Source organism: Notechis scutatus, chromosome 1 (assembly GCF_049901735.1).
Source record: "Notechis scutatus isolate UNSWTSFEM ecotype Mainland chromosome 1, rNotScu1.2, whole genome shotgun sequence".
NCBI lineage: Eukaryota > Metazoa > Chordata > Lepidosauria > Squamata > Elapidae > Notechis > Notechis scutatus.
The window spans coordinates 100,885,884-100,907,504 of record NC_142009.1 but is presented as its reverse complement, the minus strand read 5'-3'; the positions used below and the strand labels follow the sequence as shown (position 1 = coordinate 100,907,504).

The 21,621-nt window shown below is 39.8% G+C and overlaps 1 protein-coding gene across 1 annotated transcript in view; it reads left to right on the top strand.

Moving 5' to 3' along the window:
- SLC35F1 (solute carrier family 35 member F1) overlaps positions 1 to 21,621 on the top strand; it is a 237,348-nt gene that overhangs the window by 157,851 nt on the left and 57,876 nt on the right. The window contains exon 3 of the mRNA XM_026666013.2: positions 20,150 to 20,277. Coding sequence (XP_026521798.2) covers positions 20,150 to 20,277 — 128 coding nt within the window. The remainder of the gene's footprint in view (positions 1 to 20,149; positions 20,278 to 21,621) is intronic.

Sequence of the window (21,621 nt, the reverse complement as noted above, 5' to 3'; positions counted from 1 at the left end):
CTGCTCACTTCTGAAAGCTTTAAGTGTCTGACTCTGGGGAAGGGCTGCTCACCCAAGTTTAGTGCTGTTTCTTGTCTGAATGACCAAAGACAGGAGGTGGCCTGCTGCTCTTTTCCTTTCATTTGGAAAAAAAATCGGAGCACTTGTCAAGATGCCAATAAGAAGAATGCTTGTCTTTTGCCTCTTATTTGGCCAAATCTGAACGTGGAAATTTCTTTATCATTGCATTGTTCCTTTAAGAACATGAGACTTCATTCACAGCAAGTTGAAATGAGGGGAGACCAAATTCATAATCCCTATTTCTTGGGTGACCGGAGAGCAAACAGCAGTGCACTTAGTCACTCAAAGACACTCTTATGTGTATAGCTCATTATTGGAATTTTAATACAATGTAGAACTAAGAAAAGATGGCAGATGTTTACTATATGAATAATTACAATTGCATGAAGTTTTGTAGATTATAGGATGAACTTTAGATCCATCCATCCCTCCTTCCCCTCCCCCTCTCTCCCTCCCTCCCTCTCTGTCTCTCTCTCTCTTTGTAGATTGTATGTAGACAACTTTTGTTATTGGGCACTATATAGCTACTGATTTATTTATTTTTAAACCGAGGTGTTATATATTTGAGTTGAACTTCATTGCATCATTGGGACATCTTTTCTCACACTCTTTTGAAAAGTTACTGCCAAGGATATTTTTACCCTGTCTAGGGTGTGCCAATAGGTATCCTTCAGACTGATAGAACTAGACCTCTTCTAAACTGCTTGGGCAATAGTCAGAGAACCTGAAAGATGGGATCTGGGTAGTTTGGAACAGGGGTCCCCAACCACCGGGCTGCGGACCGGTACTGGTCCGTGGAACATTTCCTACCGGGCCGCCGGTTTGCTGGGCGCCGCCATCTTGTTTGACGAGAAAGTGCTTCCGGGTGAGCTTTTCCAGTTGGAAAGCGGAGTTTGGGTCCTGAAGGAATCCTCGTGCCTTAGTTTCATCGAAGGGGGGGGGGGCTTCGAATGAAACTAAGGTGCAAGGATTATTTCAGCACCCAAGGCAAGGCGAGCCGAGCGAACGTCCCGAAGCCGTCCCGAAGCCCATCGACAAAGGTACAAAGGAGGAGTTGAAGGTGGCGGGGAGAAGCGGGGGACGGCTGGCTGGCCGATCGCTCGGCTCGCCTTGCCTTGTCATGCGTGCTGATGCCGGTACCGGGCCGCGGATCATTTTGTGATGCCGGTACCGGGCCGCGGCACAAAAAAGGTTGGGGGCCACTGGTTTAGAACATCTTTCTGGGTTGAATAGTACTCAAGACCTGCTACATCATTTTGCTACCTGAGGCTAACATCCTGCAAACAATTCTTCCTATTTATGACAGGTTTAGTATTTGCTGGAGATCTGGCAACTAAGTGCTTATGGAGTTGGCCCTGCTTGATTTCAGAGCCAGAGCCAGAGTTGGTCAGGAAGCATAACAGTTAGGAACAATATTGCACTTCAAGGAAAAATGAAAAATATTCACCATCTCCAGCCCACCATTAGATGGTTCTAATTATAATAACAGAATCTCCACATAGATGCATGGTGAGATTGCTGCAATGGACAAACTCTGCACAGCACATATAGAAACAAAAGGGTTGTATTCCTAGTAGGTGTCTCTTTCTTCTAACCTCCTCTTCCTCTTCAAGTGGTCTTAAAGTAGAACCCGTTTTATAATGGCAGGTTTGTTTTGTTACAAGAAATGCCCTAATTATGGTTCTCAGTTGAAACCTTGCAGTAGATTTCTTGAGAGAGTGTATGTATGCCGTATTGTCCTATAAAACTAATGTACTATCCATCAAGCTTTGAATAGGTGGAAATATATGTTGCGTTGTCTCTGAGGGATTTCTCATTCCCATTACCACCTTTAAAACCTCCAAAAAAATTAATACAGGACCAAAATAATCAGTTCCATTCCTTCCAGCCCCTCCCCTTTGGAAAATTACTCTGGATGCACTATTACATCCCCACCCAGGAAATCCCTATATTCAGATGGGGCAGTGCTGGATATGACGAAAATCACAAATATATTGCAGCATATTCTTATTAAAGCTTTACTTGCCTCTAAATTATCAGAGTTTGTTAAATGTTCTTCAGAAGAGATGGAGGAGGAGGAGGAGGAGGAGGAGGAGGAGGAGGCAGCAGCAGCAGCAGCAGCAGCAAACTTACTGGATTTGCTGCTCTTTATTTTTTTTCTGTAAGTTTTCTAAAATGTCAGGAAATAAATCAGTTAAAAAAGCAGCATATAATGAGCCTCTCTTGGATTTTCAGAGAAATGTGCATAGGAGAAAAAAAGACAGTTGTTAAAACTTTTAATAACAAAAACAAGAGATGTAGACAAGAATTCTCATGAAAAGTTATTTACAGTGCCCTGAAAAATGGCACCAGTTGCTAGGCAACAGAGCTGTTCACTGTTCATGGAAAAAAGCTGCAATAATAAGAAAGATTTGGAGATACATTTTTATCTAGGGAAGAGAGTTGAGTAGAATTTTTGCTGGTTTTAAAACTAAGTGTGCTTCCAAATTAGTCCTTGGTCATGGTTCCTTGTCAGTGTTAGTATATTTAAGAATAACTTTTCACACAATGAAACGTGGAGAAACCAAGATGTGTCTAGCTGATCAATGATATGTAGAGAGGGAAGAGAAAAATATCCAATAAAAATAGGTCATAGTTATTGTTGTGAATCAATAAAAGTTACTAACATAAATGCAAATCAGGGTTTGGAAACCTGCACACCTGATTGGCCCTTATACAACAACTAGGGATTGGTCCATAAGTAGTCCCTGATTGGCCACTATTTGGACACTTCTCATTGGTTATAAGTTTGAACGTATGGCACATGTCATTGGTTAATAAGGTAGCAGATAACCCTATAAAAGGGTTGCTGTTGCCCATAGCCTTGCTCTGTTCTGTTCTATTTACGATTATTAAAGAGTTGAAGTCACTGGTCAGATGTCTGGTCTCCTTTATTTCCCAAACTTAACAGTTATCTTTTTTAATGCATGTGTCTTCTAATATATAATATCTATTGCTTTCAGTGAAGAGTAACACATTCTGCATATAAGTTGTCTTACATCAGGAGTCTCCAAACTTGGCAACTTTAGGACTTGTGGGACTTCAACTTCCAAAATTCCTAAACCAGCCATGGTGGCTGGGGAATTCTGGGAGTTGAAGTCTACAAGTCTTAAATTTGCCAAGTTTGGAGACCCCTGCCTTACATCAACAACTAGTTAAAGAGCTACATTATGCATTCTATACTTATAATGGTCTCACCATTAACCACAATGCTTTTTGCCATGTTTCTATGAAGGAGTAAAAGGGCACTGGATAATTTAGGTAGTGGTTTCCCTACACAACCAGTTGTAAAGGAGTTAAAGATTTCTTTCCTTTTTCTTTTTTACTGATGTTTGATAATACTGTAAATTTCCTTGATTCTCATGCCATTAGGGAAGTAGGAGTGATTAGAGATGAGAAGTTCTGCAATTGCCTGATGAAAACTGATACAATCTGATATAATGGTGTTGAAAATGTAATTTATTGCACAGTAGGAAACCTTGGCCTTTGCCAATCAGACACAGCTCTGTCACTTCTTATATATCTAGTTATATTACTCATTTTCCATCACTCCCATCAAATTAAAATTCATATCTATACCAAACTCATTTTTAAAATTAACATATAGTTTTGAATGGCAACACTAGAGCAAGAGAGATTTTCTTTTCTTCTCACAAGGTTATGTCGGGCGTGGCTGGGGATGCGAGTTTGAATTTATGGTACAGAGGAGGAATTTTCTAGGCCCATGTGGTGGGATTCAAATTTTTTTATTACTGGTTCTGTGGGTGTGGCTTGGTGGGAATGGTGTGGCTTGGTGGGCATGGCTTGGTGGGTGTGGCAGGGGAAGGATAGTGTAAAATCTCCATTCCACCCCACTCCTGGGGGAAGGTTACTGCAAAATCCCATTCGCTCCACATCCCACTAACCTGCTTTCCAGCTCCGTTCTCCTGTGCAGGGCAACAAAAGAAGTCCCAGCCGATCAGCTGGGACTCACTCAGGAGGCAGAGAATAGATGGGGGCAGGGCCAGCCAGAGATGGTATTTGCCAGTTCTCCAAACTACTCAAAATTTCTGCTATGAGTTCTCCAGAACTGGTCAGAACCTGCTGAATACCACCTCTGGTTCATATCCATATATTTAAGAGTTTAAATATGTAAATATGAAATGTTGAATACATATATAAATATTTAAACCAAATTACATTCATTGAGAAAAAAAAATAACAAAATCATAGAATTAATTTCAAAAATATTGCATGCCCCAGACAAGCTACAGCTGTATCAGTACTGATTCTATAATATGAGGTACCCTGTCATAGCCTCTACCAGCCACTAAACATCTGTCCTAGCAATATGTAACATTCAAGGCACAGGTAGTATTCAACAGGTTCTGACCAGTTCTGGAGAACTGGTAGTGGAAATTTTGAGTAACCTTCCCCCAGGAGTGGGGAGGGAATGGGGATTTTGCAGTACCCTTCCCCTGGAGTGGGGTGGGAATGGAGATTTTACAGTATCCTTCCCCTGCCATGCCCACTAAGCCATGCCCACCAAGCAATGCCCACAGAACTGGTAGTAAAAAAATTTGAATCCCACCACTGATATGCACATACATATACGTATCCATATATCTTATGTACAGTCATTTATTTATAAAGATCATTAACTTTTAAGTCCATTTATGTTCCTTTATTTTCTGATATAACTCAAATCCTAATTTCTCAGAATATCCAGATTTTACATTTTTTATAATGCCCCTCAGTGGGGTAACCTGGTCTGTGAATGTGTTACTTTCATTGAGTTCTGTAGCAGCAAAAAAATAGATCTGTTTACATCAGTTTCCCATTACATAATGTTCCTGTTCCTGTAGTGCTTGGATAAACAGAAATGGCCACTGGTGGAGAACAGGGTATAAGTAATACTAGCACTAGCATTAGCACTTAGACTTATATATCACTTCATAGTGCTTTACAGCCCTCTCTAAGTGGTTTACAAAATCAGCATATTGCCCCTAACAATCTGGGCATTCATTTTACTGACCTCAGAAGGAAGAAAGGCTGAGTCAACCTTCAGCCAGTCAGAATCAACCTGCAGGCAGTCAGCAGAATTAGCATACAATGCTGCTTTCTAACCACCACGCCACCACAAGGCTTGCTTCTGCCTGTGGAACATTACACTGTAAATCCACAATAGGGAAACCGCCTCAGAAATTGTAGCCAGAATTGCAGTACTGGATAATGATCTGTCAATTTAATAGCAGCATAGAAATATCGGTGTGTTATAGCTTTCTTGCTATAGTATAGGCTTGAACCTTGCCCATGTCTTGCCCATGTCTTGCCCATGTCAAGTCGGATTCATCCTTTGTTTTGGGCCAACATATTATAGGTCAGTGTTTCTTAACCTTGATGACTAGCGTGGACTTTGATCCCAATGATGCTGGGGAACGCTGGGAGTTGAAGTCGACACACTCATTAGGGTTGAGAAACACTCCTCTAGGCTACCGCTTCATCTCACAGAATGCCTTGGTATTCTCTTGATTGTGAGAAGTAGGCTATTCTTATGCAGTTCTACCAAGGTACTGCCAAAGTTGCTGCCAACTCAACATATTTCCTCAGATGCCCAAGATGCTTTTGATAGATCTCATCATCCCAGGTTTCAATTGTTTCCAGACCTTCTTTGTTTCAAGTTCTTTTCCAGAACTTGTGCTCCTCAAGTGCCACCCACTTCCAGATCTTAGGCTGGGTTCAGAAAAACCCATCTTATTATTGGATAGTGACATTTTGCCAAAGCAGGTACAATTTGCTCACATTCTCCATGTACCTAGTATTTTCTCTTCCCTTTCTCCCACAGCATCAATGTTTCTAGTATAGGCAGTAAAGGTTCAGAATAACCAACAGTGTCAGCATAATCAACATTTACTCAATAAAAGCCAAAGCATAATTCACAATATTAATAGTTGAGATAGGTTCTGGCTTTAATTTGTGGTTTTGTTACCATTGCTACAGGTGAGTTTATCCTGAAATTGTTTAATTACAGAAGTTTTAACTTAAACATCCATTCTTACCGCACAGAAATATAGATAGAAAAAGGACTGATCATTCTGTTTAAACATGGCCATCTCCAATTTGGTCAAACCTTTGAATATCCATATGTGGGCACTGTGTCAATAACAGGATTGAGCCCATAAGCTGGTTGATGGTGCTTTCTCACCATTGAAAAGTGAGAATCCTACATATAATATGTCAGGGTTCCCAGAAAAACCCAACTCCAATCAAAAACTACGAGAAAGCATTTTCTCAAAGTTTCCTTTTATTATACTAGCATATCTGGGAAAACCTGAGAGTTCTAGGTTTTCTCTTACTAATTCAAAAGTCAAACCCAACCCTTGTACCCATTAGTCCATCACATAGTCCAATCACCAACCATCCCAACTTCAGACATCCCTTCAACCACTCCTCCTCCAGGTGCAGGAATAACATGACCTTGACTGAAAAGAAGAATGCTATTATGTCTAGCTACCAACACTCTAAAAATCCCGCCCCCTACTTTCCCAGGCACAGGTATGTGGCAGCATGGAAGCTTCTGGTACTAATATGGCTTCCAAAGCTGACATAATAATTCTGCAGCCTTAAGGAAAAATGCAGTGTTTCTAACCAGATTGCAAGTACATATATCCTTTTAGAGAGAAACATGAACAGTTGATAAAACAAAATTCATATTTTATGTCCATGCAAAGCAAACAATTAACTAGCAAACAATTGCTAGATAAATGTAGCTTGATGGCACATATACATTTATCAGTGACTAGATAAGCATGAATTTGCTTCTAATTAATAAACAATAAAAAGTAGTTCAGATGCAAATGTAATCAAAGTCCTAACTGCATATATTTCAGCTGCATGAGGGGCTTAAGCAATATCAGCTAATCATTCTCAGAGTGTGCACAGGTATATTTAGATTTAAATATATTTATTTAAATGGGTCTATTTGCTTCAGCATTACTTTGCAGAACCGTACAGAAAGGATGGTTCAAGATTGGTTGCAGATTTTTATACAGATCCACTAATTTCTGGTGCAGAATTTAGCAATATGTTCAGTAGATTAAATGTATCAGAAAAGGAGTTTCAACTTGTATTTTGAGAGAAAATTAACATTTAAATTAACATTTAAAGGCATGTCTTACCCAGGGCCCACAGGCTGCATGCAGCTAGTAAGGAGACTCCACAAGGTTATAAACTTTAACGTGATTTATGTATTTGAATTATATTACGTATTTTGTATGTGGCCCAACACAATTCTTCTTCACCCAATGCAGGCAAGCCAAAAGGTTGCTCACCCATGATTTATATATTGAGAAAACTGTTTAAAAAGGAATGACATTGATTTTACATCAATATATTTGTCCATCATAATGGTGATATTAGCAAGTAGAGTGCTAGAAAGAAAATATTTCTATTTCTATTTTTTCCTGGAGCAGCATTTGCCAATGATATTTTTCCCCTTCAACAGCATCCTGTTTTCCTGTTGAAAGTCATCAACTAGTTCCTGGATAGTCTTTTACATTCTTCTGTTCTCACATTGCAGAGAAGATTATCACCCTTGGTGAACTGGATGTTCTTATCTAAGACTGAGCATAATGTGATGCCCTAAAGTTATTTGTTAACCTCTTTCTCAGTCAGCCAGTCAACTATTTAACATAGCAATATGGCTATTAGGTACTATTTGTTAGTAAGATTGGCAGAATAAATCAATATGAATTTCTATCTTTATGACAGTGTTCATTTCATTTCATCACTGATGAATCTGCTTCAGAAATCTGCTTTTCATTTAATGCAAACCATATTTTTGGCCTGTCCTTCATGCTAAGTAACTGAGCCCTGCATTAATTATAGGCTTTCATCATCCTAAAAGCAGATATGTAGGCAAAGGCATCCCATGAGTTCAGGCATAGAAGCCTGTTGTGCAGCTTAATGATGAATATGAATTAATACATACTGAGCATTTCAAAACACATGATTGATTGTTCAAAAGGGTGGATAATTTCATTAACTGAATGAACCAAAATAGTCTGTACCAACTGGGTGATTATAAAGGCACTACATAACAGTGACCAAAGAGGAGCTAGGTTTTCTGTGACTGAGTGAGGATTTCATAAATTTATTTTGATTTGATTTGTCAATCGCTTACAGGATAATAAGTATAAGAATAAACATGAGTATGAATACAGGAAATAGGTATAAATAAATGGGGACAATAGGACAGGGATGGTAGGCATGATTGTGCACTTATGCACACCCCTTACAGACCTCTTAGGAATGGGGTGAGGTCAATAGTGGATAGTTTGAGGTTAAAGGAGTGGGGGTTGGAGGATATGACAACAGAGTCAGGTAGTGCATTCCAGGCATTGATCACTCTGTTGCTGAAGTTGTACTTTCTGCAATCAAGTTTGGAGCAGTTTACATTGAGCTTGTATCTGTTGTGTGCTCTTGTATTGTTGCGGTTGAAGCTGAAGTAGTCATTGACTGGTAGGACATTGTAGCAGATAATTTTGTGTACTACGCTTAAGTCCAACCATAGGCAACATAGTCCTAGGTTGTCCAAGCCCAAAATTTCAAGCCTGGTGGTGTTGCGAGCAGAGGAGTGTAGTACTCCTCTCATGAAATACTTCTGGGCTTGCTTAATTGTATTAATGTCTGATATACAGTGCGGATTCCAGACAGATGAGCTGTATTCGAGTATTGGTCTAGCAAAGGTTTTGTATGCCATAGTTAGCAATTCAGTATTACTGGAGGAGAAGCTTCATAAGATTAGATTTACAACTCTTAATGCCTTTTTGGCAATGCTGTTGCAGTGAGCTCTGGCGCTTAGGTCATTTGATATGAGTATTCTAAGGTCCTTGACAGAGTGAGGGTCGTCAACGAGGTCATATCTGCCTAGCCTGTATTTGGTATACTGATTTTTTTACCAATGTGTAGGATAGAGCATTTGTTGGTTGAGATTTGGAGTTGCTAATTGTTTGACCATTCAGATACATAATCAAGGTTGCTTTGAAGGACAGTAACATTGTCAGTGGTCTTGAATAGTTTTACGTCATCAGCGAAGAGGACGCAGTTGCTTATAAGGTGATTGCAAAGGAATTAATGAATAATTAATTAATTGCTTTGATTGAATGAATGTCCTTTAACTTTAAGCAAGCTTGACTTGAGCTCTAATTGAACTTTTTTTTTCTTTGCATAATTGTGCCTAATACTAAAAAACTGCCTAGCCAAATCCCCAAAGCTTTCTTGGCAAGATTTTTCAGACATGGTTTGCCATTGCCTCCTTCTTAGGGTTGAGAGAAAGCAATGGCCCAAGATCACCCAGCTGGCTTTATATCTAAGGCAGGACTAGAATGCACAATCTCCCAGTTCCTTGCCTGATGCCTTAAACATCACACCATCTGACTCTCCACAATGAACATATTGATGATTTTAAGAAGATGAAGATTGCCAGTCTCCCTGGATCTTCTAGAACAGCTAGTGCTTCTGAGTGGATTACATTGAATTACTGTATTTTTATCTTCCATCCAACTCCTGAATGATGACCATTTAGCCTCTACCAGTGGTGGGATTCAATTTTTTTTTTACTACTGGTTCTGTGGGCATGGCTTGGTGGGCATGGCAGGGGAAGGATGCTGTAAAATCTCCAGTCATAGGTGGTATTTGCTGGTTTTCCGAACTACTCAAAATTTCCGCTACCGGTTCTCCAGAATTGGTACGCCCACCAAGCCACGCCCACAGACCGGTAGTAAAAAAAATTGAATCCCACCATTGCCTCACAGGCCAGATCTAAGCACTCTGTGGGCCAGATCTGGCCCCCGGGCCTTGAGTTTGACACCCCTGGTCTATAGCATCATGTGCTTTGTTGGGGTTTTCGTTTATCATGTTATGTGAATGCAGCCAATGTGGCTTGTAAAACATGCTTTATGGCAAACTATCATGCAAATCTAGCTAATTGTTCTTTCTTCAGTACAGCTGAGTTAAGCAAACATAGCTGATCCCAGCCAGACCTCAGTTTGCGATAGCTGCCTTAAAAGCTCTTGGTTGGCACACAGATTTCCATTTAATACAGGTGGTACTTGACTTACAACAGTTTGCTTAGTGACAAACTGAAAAAAGTGACTTATGGTCATTTTTCATTGCAGCACCCCATTCGGATGCTTGGCAATAGACTCAGATTGATGATGTTTGCACTGTCCCAGGATCATGTGATCACCTTTTGCAACCTTCTGACAAGCAAAGTCAATGGGGAAGCCAGATTAACTTAACAATCATATTACTAACTTAACAACTGCAGTGATTCACTTAACAACTGTGGCAAGAAAAATCATAAATTGGGGCAAGACTCTCTGAACTAATTTCTCACTTAGCAACATAAATTTTGGGCTCAGTTGTGGTCATAAGTCAAGGACTACCTGTAGCACTGTAGGAGAATCATTTCCTTAGATAGGCAGGCCCTTGAACTATGCAGGGATTTATGTTAAAATACCTTGGATTTGTGTAGCAAAACAATTGTCCAACCACACTTGGCCAATAAAGCTGTTCTATTCTATTCTATTCTATTCTATTCTATTCTATTCTATTCTATTCTATTCTATTCTATTCTAAACTGGTAATTGAACTGAATGAAAAAAATTAATTAACATTTTGTAAGGCACCTGCCTATGTTTTTATTGATTTAATTAATTTATATAACACCCATTTCACTAGCATGTGACTCTGGGTGGTTTTCATCATATAGTTCAGGTCTGCTGAAAGTTAACACTATCTCTAGCATATGCGTCTCTGGTTTTGAAGTCCAGATGCAATCCCAGAGGAATGCACACACACACACACACACACACACACACACACACACACACACACACACACCTGGAATCACCTTTTCCCCTTTCGGTCCAGATTGCTGCATAGCCCTGTCCTTCAGGAACTGTGTTCAGACTTGCCTGTTGCTGTGTGGGTTCAGGCTCCTTAATACAACCCTACCAAGGTATTGCTGGTCTCTTTTATTCTCCGCTTGATTTAACATACAGGAGAAACTGGTATTGGCATCTTCTGCATTCCCAAACACTCCCTTGTGTCTTTGCTTCATTTCAAGAGCATCACTATTTCTACTTCCTTCACTCTTTGCTTTGATGATTTCTGGCAAAAAAAATGGGGGGATGGGGGGACATTTTTGCAAGAAAACTTTGGGTGGGCATCAGATATGCCTCCTCATAAGCTCAGTTCCATACAGAGAGAGTCTGCCATTGTCACCTTCTTAGGTGATTTCCTATTCTACCCTAGAGCCATAGCATCTCCTGGAAGCCCTCATCCAAGTATTAATGAATCCTTTCTTTACTTGGATGCAACATCTAGGCCAGGGGTGTCCAACCTTGGCAACTTTAAGACTTGTGGACTTCAACTCCCAGAATTCCTCAGCCAGCTTTGCTGGCTGAGGAATTCTGGGAGTTGAAGTCCACAAGTCTTAAAGTTGCCAAGGTTGGACACCCCTGATCTAGGCTATACAGAGTGGTTAAGCAATGCCTTTAAAGGGGGACCCTTCTTCCAATGGCGCTGATCCTAGATGGGAGGGAGGGAAGGGGATGGGTTATGAAGTAGTTGTTCTTGTGGTTTACTCTGATGCTGATTTTTTTGGGAAAAAAAAATTAGTTTATTCAAAAAAGGTTAAGATACAAAATGCCAAAATGTTTATAAAAAAGAACAAAAGAAAAAACAACAAAAAGACATTAAAAAGAAAAAAGGGTCTTAAAAATACTAGCACATATACATATAACAATAACATCCTCCCTAGTTGAATGCTGGTTAGTATAATACAGCAATGTTGGTTTCCCACCCCTTGCGAAACAGGCCAAAAGAATTTTAGATGGTTAAACTACTAACGTTGTTAATTAAACTGTCTACTTAAAATTGTTAAAATTGTTAGCCTGTCATCTATAAACTTTAATAATTATAAAATAGTTAACAGAAGAAACAATAACAATGAACATAGTATATAAAAGTATAAAAGTAATAAAAATTGTGAACAGTAATAAGGGAAAGACAAGACTGAAATTCCAAAACCCTCTGGAATCCTGACCGTGCTTCCACTATTGCTTTCTTTAACTGATGAGAATGAGACATAATTTACATTTTGTGTTTTCTAAACTATATCAGATGAAAGTACTTATTTCAAAAGGGCAAGTGAAGAAAAAAAAAAGGTGTGTGTGGGGGAAGGTAGATCTATAGCAGCAAAAACGTAAATGTCACCCGAATACATAACTGATTCCATTTCTTCCATCCCCGTGGCTGTTTTGCTTCTATCCAACAGGTAAATGTCACAGCTGTAGATTCATTTTTAACTCTAAATTATTTGGTATGGTTTGATTGCGGATGACATCAGAATGGTGTCACTTAAGTTTGGAAAAATGTAGTTAGTGACAAGAATTCTGTTACAGCAAATGCATATTTTTATCTAGTGCTGCTGATGAAACTGCAAGGAAATCAAATCAGGCAATCCTAAAGGAAACCAACCCTGGCTGTTCTTTGGAAGGACAGATATTGAAGCTGAAGCTCAAATACTTTGGCCACCCAATGTGAAGAGAGGAGTCAATGGAAAAGACCCTGATGTTGGGAAAAGATTGAAGGCTAAAGAAGGGGACTGAAGACAATGAGATGGTTAGATAATGTCATCAAGGCAACAAACATGATTTTGGGAGACAGAGGCAGGGGTGCCTGGAGTGCTATAATCCATGGGGTTGAGAAGAGTCAGATACAACTTAGTGAGTGACAGCTGCTGATGAAAGGAAATACTTCTGGCTCTTCATAGAAATATAGAGGTGAAAAGCCTAGATAACTTTAAGATTAAAATACTCGACATGTCCCATTGACATTATAGTTTTCACCAGCTTCTGTTTCTAAAGAACTCCCCCTGAATCTGCTAATAATACTGGGAATCAGAAGAGGAAAAGATTAAGCCTTATTAACTTCAGGAGCTAGGTGAAAAATGGGTTTAGAGGCTTCTGATACTAATCACGTTAATCCAGGATTTTGTTTAATTGCTCTCCAGAATAACTGTGATGCCAAGCTTCATACACCATAAATCTGGATTCTGGCAAAATCTTGTTTAATATAAACAAACTGCATATTTGTGCAAATAAGGAATTTGCTTTCAGAGTAAAACTGTTAAATTAATTTTAATGTGTCATCTTAATTAGGCAAATGGAATGTAATTCCCTCATTCTTATCCTACAGTATTCTATTCTGAGCTAAGAAGAAAACGAGAAGCTATTGCTAACATCCCTGCTTGTGCCAAGCTTGTAGTTTCGGATTAATTCAATGCAATCTGTTATACAATGAGCTTCATTATTCTGTGATGAATGTTGCCTGTGCCTGCTGTTGACTTTAGACTCTAGGCAATGATGTCAAGAGTTGTCAATGAATTGTAGACAAAAAACTGTTCTTGTATAGTATATTGATAACACTTAACTTTCCTCCACTATGTTTAACATGGTACAATTACATCTTAAGTCTTCTGAAACAGAAGATGAGACTGACAACAGAGCTGAACATATGACCTCAACATCAGACTGAAGTCTTTTGTGAAGAACAGCCCCACTTGTCTAGCCAGAAGAGGCCCAGTATGACTGCATCTGTCATTTTGGGGCCCACTACAAATCAAATTGTTTCCCAGTGATCCGTTAACTCTAGCCTCACTGGTTCAGTTAAGTGAGTGGCATGGGCCCCTCCCAATAGGGACCCATTGACCTGTTCGAATCAGATTGGGTGGGCCAGCCTTTTTGCTCTGATCCCCAATTTTAGGACCATGGTTAGGTTGATCAGGCACCTAGTGCAGCCTGAATCTATTAGGACTTGGAAAGTCCCCATAATCCCTGTTTTTTGGACTGTGAGGCATATTGGGAAGATGAAAGGGGGGGACCCAACCCTAAATTCTATATCTGCATTCAATTTGTTTTTGCTTTATATAGGTCACCTTCAAGAAGTGAGAGAAGCCGAATGTCAACTCATAAAACTATTCCTATGCCTGTTTTAGTAGTAGTTTTCATTTACTATAACAGCAGATCCTAAGATGAACTTTAACTTAACAATACTTGTGATTATTGAGGATTTTTTTGTATTAGCCTGTATATGTTCATTAGCCTTTTTGAAATAATTGCTACTATATGTCACAATAGTTTTGAGATGCTTGATTATAAGCATGACAAACTTCTTCAAGATTAATTGTTCATCCTAAAGCTTCCTACACCTCCTGCCAGTAACTTACATAGCCCAACATTTATACCATTTATTTTATACCATCTCCTCACATAGGAGCATTCCCACTCCAGCAGTCCAAATTTTCTGCTGAGCTCAGTTCTTCAGCTTATGGCTGCCCCCACAGAGATAAAGGCAATTTACAATTTTAGAACATTCTGCTTTCCCTCAAACTCCATCCCAGAGCGACAAATTTCCCTCTGCTCTGTCCTAAGACTTTGATGTGTTTCATAACCAATGCACGTTCTTATTTTGTTATTAATGCCATAATTTTAGCCTTACCCTGTTATGATGGTTTTTAATTTTTAAGGAAGGAGAACTGACTCCCCCAATTTCAGAACAATATCTCTGCTTAAAAGAAAAACTACAACACCCATGCACCCCAGCAGGAAAAATTTTTTCCTGTCTCTTGATCTAAACTGCTTCCACATAAACTGGCTGCAAAATTGGTACATGGTAGGAAATTTCAGTCCAACTGTGAAGCATTTCCAAGAACCTGTGGATAAATTGAGAGGGGAAAGTATTAGAGCTCTTGAGTTGTTGTTTTTTTCTTTTTAAAAATGTTTGATACAATTAGAATGATGTGAATATGGATGGTAGCAAAACCTTGCAGAGGGAGGACCAATGAACAATGCATTCATGGCAGCTTGCTGGCATCTACTGACTTGAAGGAACTATGACAGCTGCTGCAAAGGGTGCATCTCAGCTGCGTAAGGAATGCTTGAGTGGGAGGGTGATTGAGAAAGACCAAGAGAGGTCAGGCTTCAGCATTGCTACATGATAGCATTAATCAGTCTTGTATCTCTTGACTAACTTAATTCTAGAGGAGCTGCAGGAGAGAGAAAGCAAGATAAACAGGTTGTCTCTTTTTCAGCACCAACAAGATCTCAGCCTCCACTTCACTGTCTATGGCTGGAAAGTCCCCCACACACACACACACTTTTAATAATTTAGCAGCACACTACTAGTTCAGTCCAGTCCATTTTGAAATGACAATTCACAATCATTCTGAATTCTCATTTTAATTAGGGGGAGTTCTAAAATAAAGAAATTATGTTTGTGATCCTATCACATATAAATTCCCAAAGTTACATCCATTATAAGCCAGGTTTAATTTACATCTGGATCCCACCTTCTTCAAAGACTTTGGGAAGCTTATATTCCAATAAGACCATGAAAACAATAAATGTAACCCAGGACTTAAACAATAAACAAACCTGGACACCAAACTTCAATTAATCATACCATCTCTACATCCACTTAAATAGAACCCTGTTCCCAAATAGTTCTTACTTACTTACTTACTTACCTACTTACTTCTTAAGTTATTCCCAAGTGTTTAGCTGCTTCTGCACTAGTGAAAATGTTTGAATTGCCCTATTTAATTGCAGTAATTCAAATTCAAAAGGTGAAAACATGGATGACTGTCATAGCCTCTGTCAGTGTCCAGAACTGATAGACTGGAGAAAGCCAATGTCAATCTGATCTCTCAAGAGGCAAGGCAAATTTGGTTTAGTTTAGTTTAGTTTATTGTCATTGCACATGATACAATGAAATTAAATATCATCTTCAGTGTACATTATGACTATGAAAATAAACACAAACACACATCCTTCACATTCTATACATTGAATTGAAAACCCCTGATATTGCATAAATAAAATATGAACACCCACAAGGAGAACATCTTTTCTTATGGCCAAATGAAGATTTTATGAAGTCAGTCTTTCAAAGTCTGCACTCCATCAGTAGTTCCACTTTAGTTTGCTGATAAAAAATTCTCTCCCTCCCTCCCTCCCTCTCTCTCTCTCCTTCCAATAGATCTAAGGAGGCAAACCTTATCCAACTTATAGATAGAGAATGACTGGGTGCAAATGTCCCTCCTTATGACTTGCTAACCAAAAATAAGCATCACACCCATCGCCTGGTCACTTTTAGCTTTGGACCCAACAAATAATGGAATTCAGAGCTTTGGCAAAGATCATTTAAGATAGTATAGATCCCAAAAGTATTTCCTGTTCGTCTGTAAATACTAATGGATTAATCAATTTTTGCTTCCTTTAATTGTATTTTTAACTTAGTTGTTAATCTGCCTTTTGCTTTAGAAAAGGGGTTTCAGACTGAATTTCATTGAGGACCGCATCAGGGTTGTGTTTGACCTCAGAGGGCCAGGGGGCATGGCTAGGGTGGGCATGGTGGCTTGAGTGCTCTGCCAGCAAAAACGGTCTCCCAAGCTCCATTTTTGGCTGCAATGGCCTCCTGCAACCCCCTGCCAGAAAAACAGAGCTCCGTTTTCACTGGCAGAGGAACCATGGGCCGATCCTTCACTGTTTCCAAGGCGGCCCCATGGGTCAGATTTAAGCACCAGTTGTGCTGAAAATGTATATCTTTTATTTGTCTTCTCTATCTTATTATTTGGAACTTCAAAAGTAAAAAAAAAAAAAAAAGATCTAGAAATTAATACAACAATAAATGTGAACCTCCCTTTGGGACTTTCTACTTTCCATAAAACTCCGTGCTTGTAATCAAGTCTAAATGCATTATTTGCCCTGCAGAAGAATAGATTTTTAATAATGTCCCCCATTAGTCTGGTTAATATGTTCTAACTAAAGCTGTGCTCTTTTTCTTATAGACTACTGTATAGAGCAATTAAATCTATTTGGGGCGTTCTGTTGGAACTATGCAGTAATTAAAACTATAAGTCACTATAAATCATGCTGGCATATACTGCCAATTTTCACCTAATATATTCAGATCAATATTCTCTCTTTTGTAATAAAGAAGTTTCCTTTATTATTTGTTGAAAAACAAATAGGAGGATGTTTTTCTCTATTTTCCTCATAACTCTGTGGCCACCATACTGGAAGATTAAGGGATCATTTCTCTGGAAGATCATATGTGCTCCTTAAGGAAGGGGGAGAGAGAGAAAAATGTCATCCCATCCTTTTTTTTTCCAGTGCTTTGGAATTTCACCAAGTATTGGTTTGGATCCAGTCCACTGAAAACAGAACTTCAGGTCAACCTGGATCGATTCAGATTAATATTACATTTTCATTAGGTTAATACAATTGCATATTAATCTGCCCTCAAAAGTCCCTCCTCCTGTAAAAAGTGAAGGTGGCATTGAATCTGTAAAATATTTTGGGTCAAATCTTAGGCGTGTTTTTATTGAGGATCAGAATATTCTGGGTGTATACGTGAACAAAGCTGACACTGAGAATTTGCCCTGAACAGTGATTGCTAAGAGGTTGTATAACAGGAGAATTATTCACACAAAACCTGTTATAGGGATAAACATAGCCTAGCACCGTGATGGCAAACCTATGGCACGCGTGCCACAGGTGGCATGCAGAGCCATTTGTGCCGGCACGCAAGCTGCAGGCAAACTTACCTCACTGCGCATGTGTGTGCCTCACAACTGATTTTCAGTGGGTTTGAGGCCTTTTTCAGGTTTCCAAAGACTTGAGGAAGGCTTCTGCAGGCTTCTGCAGGCTTTGCAGGCCAATAACTAGCCCTGTTTCATCACTTCCTGTTTTTCTGAAAATACCGGAAGTGATGAAACAGGGCTCGTTTTCAGCCTGCAAAGCCTGCAGAAGCCTTTCTCAAGCCTTTGGGAGGTGAAAAAAGGCCTCAAACTGGCAAAAAATCAGCTGTGAGGTGCAGTGCAGGTAAGGAGGCAGCACGGTGGGGTGGGGATTGCGCAGACATGCATAGGGGGTGTGGGGAGGCATGCATTGCCTTCTGGGTGCTGGCACGTGAGTGCGAGCATGCACACAATTTTTGGCACAGAAGCCCAAAAAGGTTAGCCACCACAGGCCTAGCACCTAGCTGGTGGCATTCTTCCAGGGTAGGGTTCAAGAGCATGATCTCTGGGCATTCATAGCTGGGACCAAGGGTGGGATTCTACCAGTTTGGACCAGTTTGGACCAGTTCAGATGAACCAGTTATGTTATGTTTTCATCTGGTTCGCCGAACCGGTATTTCAACTGACCGGATGGCCCTGCCCACCCCTTCCCTCCAAGGAGTCTCCACGCAATGCAGGTAAGTGCAGGGTCTGCGCAGAGGCTCTGGGAGGGGGAAATGGGCCTTCCAGAAGTCCAGAAATGGGCCTGTTTCTGATTCCGGTGGGCCTCCAGAGCCTGGGGAGGCTGTTTTCACCCTCCCAAAGGCCCAGGGGAGGCCTCCGGACTCTTGGGAAGGTGAAAAACAGCCCTCCTGGAAGTACCGAAAGTCCAGAAACGGATGGGCCTCCAGGGAAGCCTCCAGGCCATTGGGAAGGCAAAAAATGGTCCTCCCAGAAGTTCCAGTAGGTCACACCCACCATGGCCATGCCCACCCAGCAACCGGGCAACAAACCAGTTGCTGGGATTTTTTTAATCCCACCCCTGGCTGGGAGATACCCACCCCTGGCTGGCAGAAGTAAAGAACCTGAGATAAATTAATAGAGAGGGGACACCAAATAAATCCTGCACTCTTATCTGCATCCTGGTACCCCTTTGTAGGTCACGACGCATTGAAGAGTCGGTGCTATTAGATTTGCACTTTCAAGAAGTGTGCATATAGCGACTATGTATTAGAGTACTTGTCATAATAACCCTTGAGGATATATTTTGAAATTGCTACATTACTTTATTTTTAGGAAGCTGTTCCCTCACGAAAATGCATCCTTTAATTATCCATCATGTACGCTAACAAGACAGCCAGATAGTTTTCTGTGAGCAAAATTCACAGCAGAATTTTAGAGATAAGCTATAAAGGTAGTCCTCACCTTACAACAGTTCATTCAGTGACTGTTTGAAGTTACAATGGCACTGAAAAAAAGTGACAAATGACTGTTTCTCACAATTAGGACCTTTGTGGCATCCCCTTGGTCATGTGATCACAATTCAGACATTTGGCAACTGGTTCATATTTATGTCTGTTGCTACATCCGAAGGTCATGTGATCACATTTTGCAATTTTCTGGCAAGCAAAGTCAATGGGGAAGCGAGATTCACTTAACAACTGGGTTATTAATTTATCTGCTGCATTGGTTCACTTAACAAGTGAGGCAAGAAAGGTCATAAAATGGGGCAAAATTCACTTAACAAATGTTTCAATTAACAACAGGAATTTTGGGTTCTGTTGTGGTCGTAAGTCAAGGACTAACTATACTGAACACAGATTGCTTTATTGCTGGGCAGCCAAGCCTAGGATTATCCTTTCTTTTCTCAGAAAAAAATGTATATTTTGAATCCACTGTATATCACTCTGCAAACAAAAAGTATTGTTATAGCCATTCTCATTTAGACTATGAAGCTTAATGGAGCTATGTGAGACTGTAGAAAAATCGAGTGGCTCATCCAGTATCAATTTTCAAATTATCCACAGAATTCTGTCAGGAGGAAGTGCATAACCCACGGTATAGCCGCCATTATTTCTCCTTTTCTTCCTAACGATGACAGATTTTTAAAATTTCCACATCTCAATTATAGTTTAGAATGCCAGGGTATAATTGGGACAAATGCTTTACACTGCTAATTGGAATATGTTTAGTCATATTAGTTAATGAAAGAAAAAGTAATCATATGACCCTTGAATCTTACATCATACACAAACCAAGACATAATAGAGCAATGCTCTCCCTCCCCCCACTCAAAAAATCAGTGATTTTGTTTAGGGATGGCCTATACATTTATGCCAATACTTGTGTAAAATTGTATATATGTTTGTACATTTATAAGAAATCTTGTGTTTTAAACCATTCTCTCTCTTTTCTTCCCCCACCTTCTCCTTTCCAATGCAGGTGAAGAAAATTTATTGGCAATCTTAAAACGAAGATGGTGGAAGTACATGATCCTTGGAATAATAGATATAGAAGCAAATTACCTGGTAGTTAAAGCTTATCAGTATACCACTTTTACTAGTGTACAGGTAAGATTTTTCTACTAGTTTATTTTCTCTCATTTCTACTCATTTAATCAGAAAGTCAAAGGAAACTGGATTTAACAGTAATAGATCCATGCTTTCCTTCTTTCCTGCAGTTGCCCTCCTATTTCCTCCATATGTTGGCTCAAAGGAGATAATGAATTTTAACATTTTTGCCAGGCATGCTTAGCATAAATATGGTAATTGCAGATATGGAGCTGCGGGCACATAAAGCTCTTCTTAGCTTTGTTCATTACACTGGCTAAGATGAAGCTTGGAGCTTCAAATAAGTTAAAAGGCTGTAATAATTCTGCTCAGCCTTCCATAAAAGGATTAGAAACATGTTAAGAAATGTGAAAAGAAGGTTATTATCTCATCCTCCATATCCAATTTCATGTAGAACTAGGAGTCAATAACTGGAAGCTAAAGTAATAGGTAGACATTATTCCTCAAAAATCAAAAACTCTGCCCTCATGACAGCTAAATAACACGGCAAGGAAACAGATGGATAAGTATCCTACTAGTCAGAAGCATAAAATAAGATACTCCTCACTGTAATAAAGCCTTCCAGTGTAGAAATTTTCTCTAAAGGGCTTAAACTATCTCTTCTGATAGAACTGCTTGGGTGGCATTTCCCAAGGGAAGGCTCTGTGTTATGGGTTTTAGTCAAGATGCATCCTCCTTCAACCATTTTCTTCTCTTTGCATTGTAGCATTGGGTTTTGGTGCCAAGCAGTCGTGGTCCTGATTTTTTCACAATTATTTTCAGTCATTCAGTCCCTGGTCATCTCACCATTGGACTGTTCTAATGCACTCTACATGGGGCTACCCTTGAAGAGCATTCAGAAACTACAGATGATGCAGAATATAGTGGTGTGGGCAGTTTTAGGGGTCCCAAGAATTGCCCTTGTAACACCATTGCTCCATGAGCTGCCTTGGTTGCCAGTCTGCTTCTGGGGGCAATTCATGGTGTTGGTAATCACCTTTAAAGCCCTTCATGACTTGGATCCAGGTTACATCTCACCCCACTGGGATTGGCCCGTTCCACTTGTGCCAGCAGAGGAGGCATAATGCGGGTTTCATCAACCCAATTATTCCAGCTGAAAGGTCCAGGAGGGCCTTTTCTGCTGTTGCTCCTGCTCTCTGGAATATCTTTCCTCCCCACCCCAATCTGAAGTTGGCCCCAACCCTCCTATCCTTTCATAAGGGCCTAAAGACATATCTCTGCCAGTTAGCTTGAGGCTTCAGTGGGGGAACAGCACAGTGAATAATCAGCTTTACATCAGCTTTATATTGTATATAATAATAAGCTTTATACTGTATATAATAATATACATATAATATGAATAAT